Consider the following 12,286-nt stretch of genomic DNA (forward strand, 5'->3'; position numbering starts at 1 on the left):
ACTTCTCCAAGGATGTTTAACAGAATAAGAAATGCTGTGGTTTATGGTGCTGTCAGCACTAATTGCATTGTTCATAGAGAAGAGACAACACTTCCAACTCTGGACATCATTCAGTCATCTCTGTACATTCCATGTGGCCGGGATTAGGATGCCCTTGTTAGATCCACCTCCTGCTGCAAAATGTTGCCTGCTTCATAATCCCAGATTACAGTGACTGAGAAGTGCTGAGCAATGACAGCAAAGCAATGTCTGACAGCGTGCACAGATTATTGTACTATGTATGTTATATATATATATATGTCAAAGATTATCCTTTACTGGGCAAACTATGGTTTCACCCTTTTGGCCATTGGAATGAACATGTAGGAGGACAAATCAATGACATATTTTTGAGACTCATTCTCCTCAATAAGACGCATAGCATAATCTGTTTTCAGTGTGGCCTCCCTTAATTATTTCACACACAGCCCACCCAGTGGATGCTGGGTCAGGATTAAGGCTATAAATATGCATGACTGTAGGCTATATCACCCTTCTTGGCGTTCAGGTGTGTTTTAGCCCTATCCGGTTACAAGAGAACTGTGCTCTGAGCCTGGAAGGTTCATACACTTAAGTATAAGGAAGTGGTTTATACTATAAATCTCAAGTCAAAGTGTGTGTGTGTGTGTGTGTGTGTGTGTGTGTGTGTGTGTGTGTGTGTGTGTGTGTGTGTGTGTGTGTGTGTGTGTGTGTGCGTGCGTGCGTGCGTGCATGCGTACGTGTCACGTGTGTGAGAGAGAGTTCTGTTAATGTCTCCTTTAACCCGCATCTACACCTATGCACTGAATGGAGCTGTCAAAATTAAAAGTATAAATCTCAAGTCAAAGCCCCTATAGTGTGTGTGTGTGTGTGTGCGTGTGCGTGTGTGTGTGCGTGTGCGTGTGTGTGTGTGTGTGTGTGTGTGTGCAACCATCTAGCCTAATCTCTACCTGAGCCTGCTGTCTACAGGTCATGCAGTCAGGATCAACATACAAGCTTAGTGTGAGCTGGGAAAGTGGATTCTCCTTATAGCAGGCTGAACAGGAGCTCCCTCCTGGTATAGCACCTCCTGGTATACACCAGGAGCAGGTGGTGGAGGAAGAGGAAGACAGCAGGAGAGCAAACAAACAACAACCTTTCCCCTATAGGGGTCTCACAGTTCTGACAACATGTAGACCATTTGTACGACAGGAATATGGACATCAGAGGTCCAGACTTGAACTGACCCGAGCACTGTGGAATAATTTTTCATTTCCTCCTCAAATTCTGAACACCTCTGAGGCAGCATTGTGTGAGTGTGTGTGTGTGTGACGTGTGTATGTGTGTAGCCTTAGCCTATGTGTGTGTGTGTGTGTGTTGGACCAAGGAGACAACAGGATGCTGCAGATGGAGACCTCAGTGAGGGTAGGTGTACAAAGTAGCCATCCAGTAAAATCCTCAGTGTTCTTTTAACTCTGAAGGGTCCATTTGGTTGCATTTGTACCCTCTCCGAGCGTTCACCGCTTGAAAAATCCTCCAAAAAAAATATATTTTTTTTGTCATAAGTTGAAAGTGTGCATGTGACACAAGAACTTTGCACTGCAGGTTATGTTTTTGAGGATAGTGTGATCAATGATTATTTTTTTTATAGCAATGGAATGATTGGACAATGGACACTGAGACATTTTGTCAACTGTCCAGTGGATGTTAAAAGGACATACTGACATTTTAAACATAGTGACATTTTAAACTCAATATTAAATGAATGGTCACAATACCTTGAAGCTGTTAACATTATTGATGGCCATTTGATTGCTGACAATGTCATTGCCAGCACAACCCTGAGGGGAAAAAAACATATTAGAGTGAAACAGGACTTTATGTTTTCTCAACAATTTATCATTTGGCTGCAAGTAGGCTATACGTCACACCATCTTTAACACACTTATACCATATTAACATTTATCATCATTGGTCACAGAGGGGGAAAGAGTTAATGTAGTCTAACAAACTGATGAGGATCGAGGAGGAGCAGTCACAGAACAAAACTTCCACCATAGGAAATACAATTTATCAGGTATTCAGATCAATATTATAGTAATTTATGAATCAATTTCTATATCAAAGGCTTTAAAATCCAACATTCTGCATAACTAGCTTTTTGTGATTCAGGACGTGCAGCTTACCATCAGGCTGTTAATTTATCTGTAATTCAGATAGTCAGCTGTAGTAAATGACAAATTATAATGTGACCAACCTGAACCCTTATCGGTTCCTTTGGTTATGTTACACAAATGTAGACCTACACTGTCAGAGTTAAACGAACACTGTGTGTAGGTGTATTATTGCATACATTCTAAATTGCCTAAGCCTTGATATTTAAACACGTCACACGCGTCCATAACGCTAGAAAGGCACGCACCTCCCAAAGCCAGACACTATTGAAGCGAACTGCATAAGGCTCTCTTATCACCTCTCGCTGGCTACAAAATATGAGCATAGGCTATAGCATAGGTGAATATTTTGTGTACCCATTTATAAACGTTTGAGACTCTACATCAGTAACCTGAAAGACCAAAAACTGAGCCTCATATCAGTAGCATAGCATATCCTGAAAGACCGAAAGCACCTGCGTCACTCACCATCTGTGATACTGTATACATGTATGTTATGCTATAGTTTATTATGGGCTGCATGATTGACTCAACGAGTCTGGGGGTTGATGTTTACCTTACACGCCGGTGCGCTGCCGGCTGCAGCTGAAGGGACGTCTGGACCGCTTGCGCTCGCCATGATGAAAATAAACGGCTTACCGTTTAGCTACAGATTATCAATGTGTGATGTGTCGGACGTCTCTGCCTGTAGTTCTATCTGTTGCAGGCCAAATATTACTTGAATAAATTAAACTGAGCAGGTAACAACAACACAACTGAGTGTTGTTGTTGCATTAACTCGCATGGATAAAGTGGTCATGCGTAAAGTCTTACATGGCATGCATATGTCACACAGTTGAAGTTACTGTAGAAACTCCCCCCTGGTCCATGGGCCATTGGGCCATGATGCAATCCTGCATCATAACACGCAGCTCCACGACTACAGTTCTACTACTACCACGTTCTACTAGTACTACCCCCCCCCCCCCCCCTCATCATAGTAAGAAGGCTACATGGGCTTAATCTCTCTCTCTCTCTCTCTCTCTCTCTCTCTCTCTCTCTGTGTGTGTGTGTGTGTGTGTGTGTGTATATATATATATATATATATATATATATATATATATATATATATGAATGATATACAATATGTATTGCAAATTGATAAACATCACATATCAAGTCAGTCATAGTCAATATTATTTAGCCTAATAGCCTCTTGATTGATTGATTGATTGATTGATTGATTGATTGATTGATTGATTGATTGATTGATTGATTGATTGATTGAAGTATTTGTTAACAGTTTGTAGAATTTCAGTAGGCCTACATTTCAAGCACAACTCAATACAAAAACTATTAACTGTGGACGACACCATAAAGCATTACTCTTGTTTACAATTACAATAGGGTCCACCATTTTCAATTCAATTCAGATAATCTAAAGAGACAAGTGGAGCACTTTTTAAAACTACTAATATTAGTTACCCCCCAATTCCACTGGCTGAGAGGTGGTCACTTTGATGGCAGCTCCACACATAATAAATAAATAAAAATAAAATAAAATAAAGCAGGTGGAGCAGAAAATAAAACATGGCATACTGTATGTGTGTCCTACTGGTTGTCCCTTTTCTTGTGACAGGAATTGACATATTTTGCAGCCAAAACTGCACATTATTTCTGTTCCCCCAGAAGGAGTGGTAATTTTTCCCTTTCTGTCATACTTCGGAATTCTGGGAAATTTGTTTCAAATTTTGGGAAGAACTCCTCTCTAATATTTGTGTAGTTTTTACATTGTGAAGTGTAACTCTGTCTCTATAGCTCCGTCATCACAGTGACAGCACAGCCTCTCTCTCTCTCTCTCTCTCTCTCTCTCTCTCTCTCTGGTCTGGTGTTAATCATTTCTCTTACAAACTCAGGGACACCAGTAGCATGTGTTACTTAATATTATAAACAGTAACAAATGCAGGTTATACAGTATATAGACCTATATTGTATTTCTTGTTATGATTGTGCTGTGTCACACATCTGTGATGCTCTTGGCATGTAGGCCTATAATAATCCTATCTAAACAACTCTTTTATATTGGAAATCTGCAATAAAAATCAGTGGAAATCAGGGATCAGGGTCATAAGGGTATCCTATCCATAGACCATATAGTTACTGTGAAAAGGACAGGACACCCACATTGGGGCACATTTGTGTGCATTATTTATTGCATTTATTACTGATTGAGTCACATGGACATGGTCACTTGTTGTGTTGTGGAGGATTATGTTTGTCCTGTATGTTCCCATGACACGTTGGATTTATTTTAAGATGATGTTATGACACACTACTGCCGCAAGGTGGGAATGTTACTTCACTTTTAAAGCGATGGCCACTAGAAGCTTTTAAATGCTGCTCATTGGCGCAACACTTGAAATCCTTTGAGTGCGTGTGAGGTTCTTCTGTGGAGTGTGCAGATTCAGGACAACAAACATTGGGACGCCGAACATTTGCACGTACAAGCTTTGTAAGTTAACGCGTTGTATTGTACGCCCTACACGCCTTCGCACAAACACTGCACTGAGTGCACTCCAACTGAGAATTCGTAATTCTTATCAAAACGATAGGCATCGATTGTCAGGTCAGACAGCGCATATCTGAAAGATTTATCGGCCAGGTGTACTTCCTCCTGCCCTGGCTGTCTGCAACATGGACAGCTGGTCTGCATTTCTAGGTTTTAGTAGCCTACATTTAACATTTGCTAGGGCCTATAGGCCTATTGCAATATTGGGAATTAATTTGCATTTGTATTACATTTCAGATTTACGCGGATAGACCATTATAGGCTTATTCGTAATCGTAATTAGTGGGTGAAAATAAGTTAAGCAAGTTAGCATGGTTGAGTGCAGTGACATGCATCAAAGTAATTAACATAAATGTGTAGCCTGCATGTTTATTCAAACCAGACATTCTAGGGCTAGGCCTTATCGGGCAGTCGGTAACAGGATTGATGGTGTAGGCCTACTGTTAGTTCTCCTACTGTTAATTTTCAGTACACACATTTCTACTAGCTCAAGCCTCAAAGAAGTCTCAGCATAAAGCATAAGGTGTATCCGGGTAATATTTAGGCCTATCTCAAGAAATCATATTGACACAAGTTGCTTTTGTAAGAATCATCCAGAGTCTGTTTAAATTATTTTGGTAGTTGGTACTGTGCTCTTACAAAAATGTTTTTCACATTCATTGGAAATTATTACTTGGCTTGCTTGACTAATAAGAAGAATGAAAAAACTTTGTTCTTAATCTCATCATAATTCTTGCTAAAAAGGCTTATGTTGAGTTGACTAAACTCTCAAAAAGTGGGGAGGATCAACATATGGAATGTCAGAACAGGTCAGCTCGATCCATATATGGAGATCTAAGGGTTTGAGGTAAGATGTAGAGTTGCTGGCCGGCTCCATATATGCAGATCTAGGTGATGATCTAGTCATCTCCATGTATGGTTATACAGGGTTAGATAAGGTCAGTGTCGTGATCTTCATATATGGAGAATGATGGCCATATATGGTGGCGTGACAACCACAGGTGTTATTTTTCAAATGCAGTTCTTATGAGGCGATCTAAAATCCCCCTATGGGGATTACAATGCAAATAAAAAAGTACATTGTCCGTGGACTTAGCGCCCTCTACCGATGTCAGACTTTGGTTCTCTATTGTATTGGGTGTAACGGGTGTCCCAGGTGGCACAATCGTTATGCAATGTTCAACCAATGACACATTTCCCACCCAATCACACCGGCCAATCACAATTTGCGTCCTCACTTTTCCGTCTTCACTTTTGTCTTCAATGTTTGTGTTTACACAAACCCGGAAAGCTGGGCATAGGAGGGGCTAGCGCACCTCAAAAACGTAATGTATTTTTGAGGGGCGCTAGCTTTCTGCTAGCTGTCTGCTTTCAGACATGATGTCATGTGGCAGCCAAGTCTGTGAACTTTTAATGTTTGTCTTAAGCACCATGATGTACAAAAGCAAACAAAGGTGCCCCTCACTTCACACAAGTGTGATTTAAAAAAAAAAAACAAGAAATCTCATTCATCCTATTAATCGTAGTATTGTGTTCAACCCCCATTCAACTACCATTACAATTCCACACCATGTTGCATTGTAGTCTTAACTGTCTTCGTTCTTATCTCCCTCAGTCCTCAGCCTCTCCTCCAGTCGGTACGGCAGTGCTCCAGACCATCAGCCATCAACAGCATGGACTACTGTACCACCCAGCCGGAGCGTCGGCACAACCCAGTGGACAGCATTTGCCGCAAGCTGGAGACCATCCGATGGCGTGGTGACCGGGAGCCCCACTCTCCATTCCAGATCCCCAAACTGTCATCCAGCAGCTACAACAGTTCCCGTTGTGAGCGTAAGCACAACGTGGGAGCCATCCTGAAGAAGACCAACGCTTTCCACATAGACGAGGTGGCCGCAGGAGTGGACGGGGACAAGGGGAGAGGGAGGGGTGCACTGACTCAAACGGCTGCCCCTAGGAACAGCCTGGGTCCCTCCCTACCTCCACCCTCCCCCTTCACCCCGGCCACCAACCCCCTTGTGAAGGATAATGTCACCTTCAACGTCACCAGCACTCTGGGGGAGAGACGAGGAGGAGTGAGAAGTGGCATCCCTATGCCAGGTCAGAGCAGGGCATGGCAGAGGTGCCACTCCACACCAGCTCCACCGGCCATTGACTCGCCCTCTTCTTACACTGCGTTTTCACGAGGAGCCCACTATATGAAGCCTGACAGCCTTTGTCAAGGCAGGAACCTGCCAGTCTCTCGCACGCACCCCAAGACCTATGGCATGCAGTCCTACAACCTCAACTTCTGCCCTGCAGAGGGCAACACTCTGGACTTTGAGCTTCCCTCTCTGGTTGTGAAGAGATTGTCCATGGGAGACGGAGGTAGGGAGGACGACAGCCACACACAGCACTATACACATGCAGCAGGAAATACTTGGTCTAATGGAATACGTGACATAACATTCATTAGTCTGGGCCAATATATTTCCACACTCACTCCAGAGGGCCACAGTGCATATTACTGTCGTAGCAAAAAATAGCCGATCTACAAGCTCAAAAGCTGAGCTTGTAGATCAGCTATTTTTGCTATATTTGAATTGAAAACCTGAATAATTATTTTGCTATTTTTGAATTGGAATCCTGAAAAGTAACCTTTCTTTTGTATTTCAGATGCATTTAGTTATGTTAACTTTATGAACTATAACTACATTGGACACAAAAAGACAATAACATTTTAATACTAGTCATTAAGTACTAGCCATTTAATACTAGTCATGAAGTAATTAAAGCGGCTTTGGAATTGTAACAGCTGAAATCAATACTATATCAGTATTCTGATATTAACCTGCGGGCCGCATTAAGTGAAGGTGGGGGCCGCATGTGGCCCCCGGGCCGCCAGTTGCCCATGTATGCTCTAACTAGTACTACTGTAGTCCTGGCTACACCTGTATCATGTATTAATCTGCCCATGCAGCCCATCCTGAGCCCATCTCATATCGGCCCATACATGAAAACCACGTGATCTTGTTTCGCCTCGCGCGGAGATCAAACGGCGCTGACTCAGCGCTCAGTGGCATCAGTAGTTGTGCGTCACCTGTCCTGGTGAGACGATGGCTCAACGGTTAAAATGCATGCGATATGTATAAATATACGTGTTTGGGGGAAAAACGACTACATATTTTCAGATCTGCAATTGAGCTAACAGGGAAGTTATGTTTTTCTGTATTTAGCTAGCTCATCATTTAGCTCAACAGTGTCAACAACACAATTGTTTACATGTCAGACCCGAAGTATTGGACAAACGGCAAAACGGAGATAAATAACTAGCCTTTTTTTTTAACCCGACGGTATGACAACGTTTTTAATTACGTTTTATTTTGTTTGTATTGTAACGACCGTTGTATATAAAAGCAATATTACATTGTGGCAGCGGTGGCCGAACGGATAGCGGCGCGGTCTAGATACCGGAAGGTTCCCAGTTCCAATCAGCCGTCCGACACGTTAAAATTACCACCGCTGAAATGCCCTTGAACAAGGCATCAACCACTACGATGAAATGTGTTCTATGAGCAGGGCCTGGCTGGAAACAAGTTCTTGAGCTTAGCCCAGATACCCTGGGTAAATATAGATTTCATTTCATTTCATTTCACACCCCAACCCGAGGGTGCATGCTTTCAGTGATTCTAACGGAACTGGCCGCGTGACAAGCACGTACATTGAGTGTAATATTTAAGCTTAACATACCGGTAATAATAACGCGCGTTCTTTATTAATAATAATAATAAACGCAACGTTTCTTTGAAATATATGGTCACCTATACTGTTTTTTTAATCGAAACAGAAGCATGTGGATTGTAGACTATCCCTCAATCAGCAAGTGTTATTTAATGTGTGTGTGTGTGTGTGTGTGTTTGCTATGTTTGCAGTATCTATGTCTGAAACCAATAAAGGCACAATGTCCGAAGTTAGTCTCATCTGTGAAGAGGATCTACTCAACACTATGTTCCATGCCTGTGACACACAGCGCAGAGGTACACACTTACAGTTTCATATAGAGCAAATATCTTCTGATAGGACTTCTAGTAATGTTATTTTGACAGTGTTATTTTGACAGTGAAGGGAGAATCCCATTAAAGTTATTGTGTATGTGTTGATAGCAGGGGGGTAAGTAAGATCCCTGCATTTCTAAAGCATCAGTATCTGTTATGTTGTGCCCATTGGAAAAAGCAAAACGGATGCAACTTAAACAGTTTGTTCAACTCCATGTGAGTAGTTCCTAAGCTTATTGTACGCAGTCATTTTATTTAACTGTCTTATCCAAGGAAAGCAAAACAAAAGCCATGAAAATATATAAGTAAAATTGCTATATGTCTCTCCTACCAGGTAAAGTGTACGTGTCTCACATCGTTGACTACCTGCGTAACACCACATGCCGCAGTTCGGAAGACAGCGGGCTGGAGGAGCTTTGTAACATGCTTGATCCCGACCACAAGGACGTTTCCATCGACCTGGACACATACCATGCCATCATGAAGGAGTGGATTGATGACTGCCGCAACAATGGGTATGAGAACCCCCCCCCCCCCAATTAATGTTTTCTGTCAAACGTAAAAAGAATACACACACACAGTCATGGTGCTGAGGTAAGCTGGGATCATGAAAAAGAATAGAAATGGAACCCAGGCACGCTGAAAGTGATATTACTGTAGTTAGGGGGGCTACCTAATCTAGTCACCTTTAGTTTTTGAGTGGCATACTGTAGGTGCAATTTACAGTACCTATGAGATAGACTGTTCACAACAAAGCCATGTGCAGATTAAATTAATACACTAACGGTAACAACCACAACACTAGTTGGCACAACAATAAGCCCACATTAGTCTGATACAGAATTACAGCTCCTGCATGCATAGACATTAACTGCATTGATTGGTTGGTTGATTGAATATACCTGAGGTCAATTTCTAAAAATGCCTTCTAACTCCTGAGTCCTGACCTAAGCTTTCTGAAAAATATTTATTCAAAAAAAAACATATTTTTTGTTTCTGTACTATTGAAAACTAAAACTATTGAAAGGTAAAAATCCCAAAAGGGGTTCCTGTCCTAAATGGTAGTACAGTCAAAGGCCCTTAAAACAAGGCTCCAGATTTCCCAAAACAAACTGGTCAGGCTACTACTTGGCCTTACTCCTCGAACCCACCTCACCCCTGCCCACTTTGACAGGCTGGATTGGCTTAGGGTTGACGACAGAGTACAGCATCTAGCAATGGGTCTGGTCCACAAGATTCGCTACACCACCGAGATACCCGTGTACCTGTCTAAATACTTCCTTAATGTCAACGAAGTCCACACCCACAACACCAGAGGGAGTTCAACAAACCATGTGCAACCCAGATTCGGCACACACAACGACGGACTAAATTAATTTCGCTCCTATGCCACAAAAAATTGGAACGCCCTACCAACAATCATTAAGACATGCGAATCCCTTGACTCCTTCAAAACCACGCTCAAAGGGCACCTACGGACTGCTGCAATTTCAAACTGGCCCCCGTAAAATCTGAATCCCCCCTACCCCTTTTTCCCCTCACTGTATATGTGTCCCCCCCCCCCCCCCCTTTTTACCTCTTATGATGATTTCCTGTTTGTGGCTATATAATAGAAGTGTATATTTGTACGTCTCTAAATGTTCTGATGAATTGAAAATGGTGGACCCTATTGTAAACTAGTGTAATGTTTTTGTATGGAGTTGTGCTTGATTGTAATTCTGAAAACTGTTAATAAACACTTCAATCAATCAATGCTAAAAAGATAATAGGGATTCCAGGTTGAAAGTGATTTAGATAATCTCCAGGAAAATATATTTTAGCAATGCCAAATCTGTGACTTTATAAGAAAAAGCAAGTAGTATACTATCAAATGTATCCGTCTCTACTCAAACTTTACAGTTCATTGTTAGAAATAAACGCCCCGGCTCCAGCTGCCTCCCCGACTAAAACACCCAAGAAGAAAGCCATCAAAACCAAGAACACCAGTCCCAACGTCAGTGAGCTCATTGTCAAGGCTGTGTCTGCTTCCAATGAGAGACGTGGTGTTTCTCTAGTCGCCCTCAAGAAGGCTCTGGCTGCAGATGGCTACGACATGAAGGACAACATCTGCATCAATGTTGCCATCAAAAGCCTCGTCGCAATTGGCACTCTGATCCAGACCACGGGTATCGGTGCTTCTGGATCTTTTAAACTCAATGTGAAGGCTGAAGCAACCAATGCAAAGAAACCTGCCAAGAAAGTCCGGTTTCTTTGCAGTCAGACTGCAAAGAAACCTGTTGCAGCTAAAAAGCAAGAGAAAGCGGCCACCGTAAATAAATGCCCCATGAGGATGAGGGCAACTGCAAATAAAAGGGCAACTAAGAGTCCTGAGATGGTGACCAAGAGTCACAAGAAGGCCAAGAAGCCTGCAGCTGCAAAAAGAACAGCAACCGAGAACCCCAAGAAGGCGACCAAGAGTCCCACTGCTGCGAAGAAAGCATCAGCAAAGAAACTCAAGGCTGCTAAGAAATCTCCCAAGAACGTACCGGAAGAGGTGACAAGAACAGCAGTCAAGAGCCACAAAAAGGTGACAAAGAGTCCCACCGCTCTGAAGAAAGCATCAGCAAAGAATGCTGCAAAGCCAAAGGTGGCAAAACCCAAGAAGACAGCAGCTAAGATTAAGTAAATATCCAAGCCGTACACCGCAGCTTGTCAGGTAGAGAGCCCATTTAGCAGACACTCTTAATCCAGAGCGAACACAAGGTAATACATTATGCATAGAAATAGTAATCTAGGATGATAGGTAAACCAAGATTCAAGAACCTATAATCAGTCTAAACACTATAAAATAAATCCATGTGTGCCATAAAGGGATAGTTCAGATTTTTTTAACTTAAGCTGTATGAAATACCAATACCATTAATATAGTGGTTGCAACTGTATTAATTGATTGTCTGAGTCCCGTGGTGGGGGTTCTGCTCTGGCTTTGGTCAATATAAGTAGTTCCGGTCATTTTGTGGGGGGCACAGGGGGCCACGCATTAAAAGTAAATTAATTCACAAAACTAACGTCATTTGTATTGTTGACCTATTTCGTTACATTTTTTCGTTACATTTTTACCCCTCTATCACATGGATCTATTTTTTGGGCGTAGTGCACTATATGGGTGTAGTGCACTAATATTTTAGAAATGGGTCAACAATACAAATGATGTTAGTTTTGTGGATTCATTTACTTTTAATGCGTGGCTCCCTGTGCCACCCACAAAATGACTGGAACTACTTAATATTTCACCAAAACCAGAGCAGAAATCCCACCATGGGACTCGGGCAATCAATTAATACAGTTGCAACCACTATATTAATGGCACGTATTTCATACAGCTTAAGTAAAAAAATCTGAAGAGCTGACTGTCCAGGACAACACAGATTTTTTTTTCTTTTTGCGTATATGTTTTTGTCTCACCGTCTCATGATTTTGTAACCCATTTTTCACCCGGCGCCAATTGCCTAAACTGTAATCCTGGGCGCTACTCTCCCTCTGCCAACCTGGGG

General features: G+C 42.2%; 1 protein-coding gene across 4 annotated transcripts in view; it reads left to right on the top strand.

Moving 5' to 3' along the window:
* Window positions 1-4,511: 4,511 nt before the first annotated feature.
* The window catches only part of lrmp (lymphoid-restricted membrane protein), a 47,516-nt gene continuing 39,741 nt past the window's right edge, over window positions 4,512-12,286 (top strand). For all 4 annotated transcript variants that reach the window (XM_079494328.1, XM_079494330.1, XM_079494331.1 and 1 more), the window contains exons 1-4: window positions 4,512-4,662; window positions 6,335-7,086; window positions 8,631-8,735; window positions 9,088-9,268. In XM_079494328.1, coding sequence (XP_079350454.1) covers window positions 6,393-7,086; window positions 8,631-8,735; window positions 9,088-9,268 — 980 coding nt within the window. In that variant the 5' untranslated portion in view covers window positions 4,512-4,662; window positions 6,335-6,392. The remainder of the gene's footprint in view (window positions 4,663-6,334; window positions 7,087-8,630; window positions 8,736-9,087; window positions 9,269-12,286) is intronic.

The sequence above is a fragment of the Electrona antarctica genome, assembly GCF_951216825.1.
Source record: "Electrona antarctica genome assembly, chromosome: 23".
NCBI classification, from domain to species: Eukaryota; Metazoa; Chordata; class Actinopteri; order Myctophiformes; family Myctophidae; genus Electrona; species Electrona antarctica.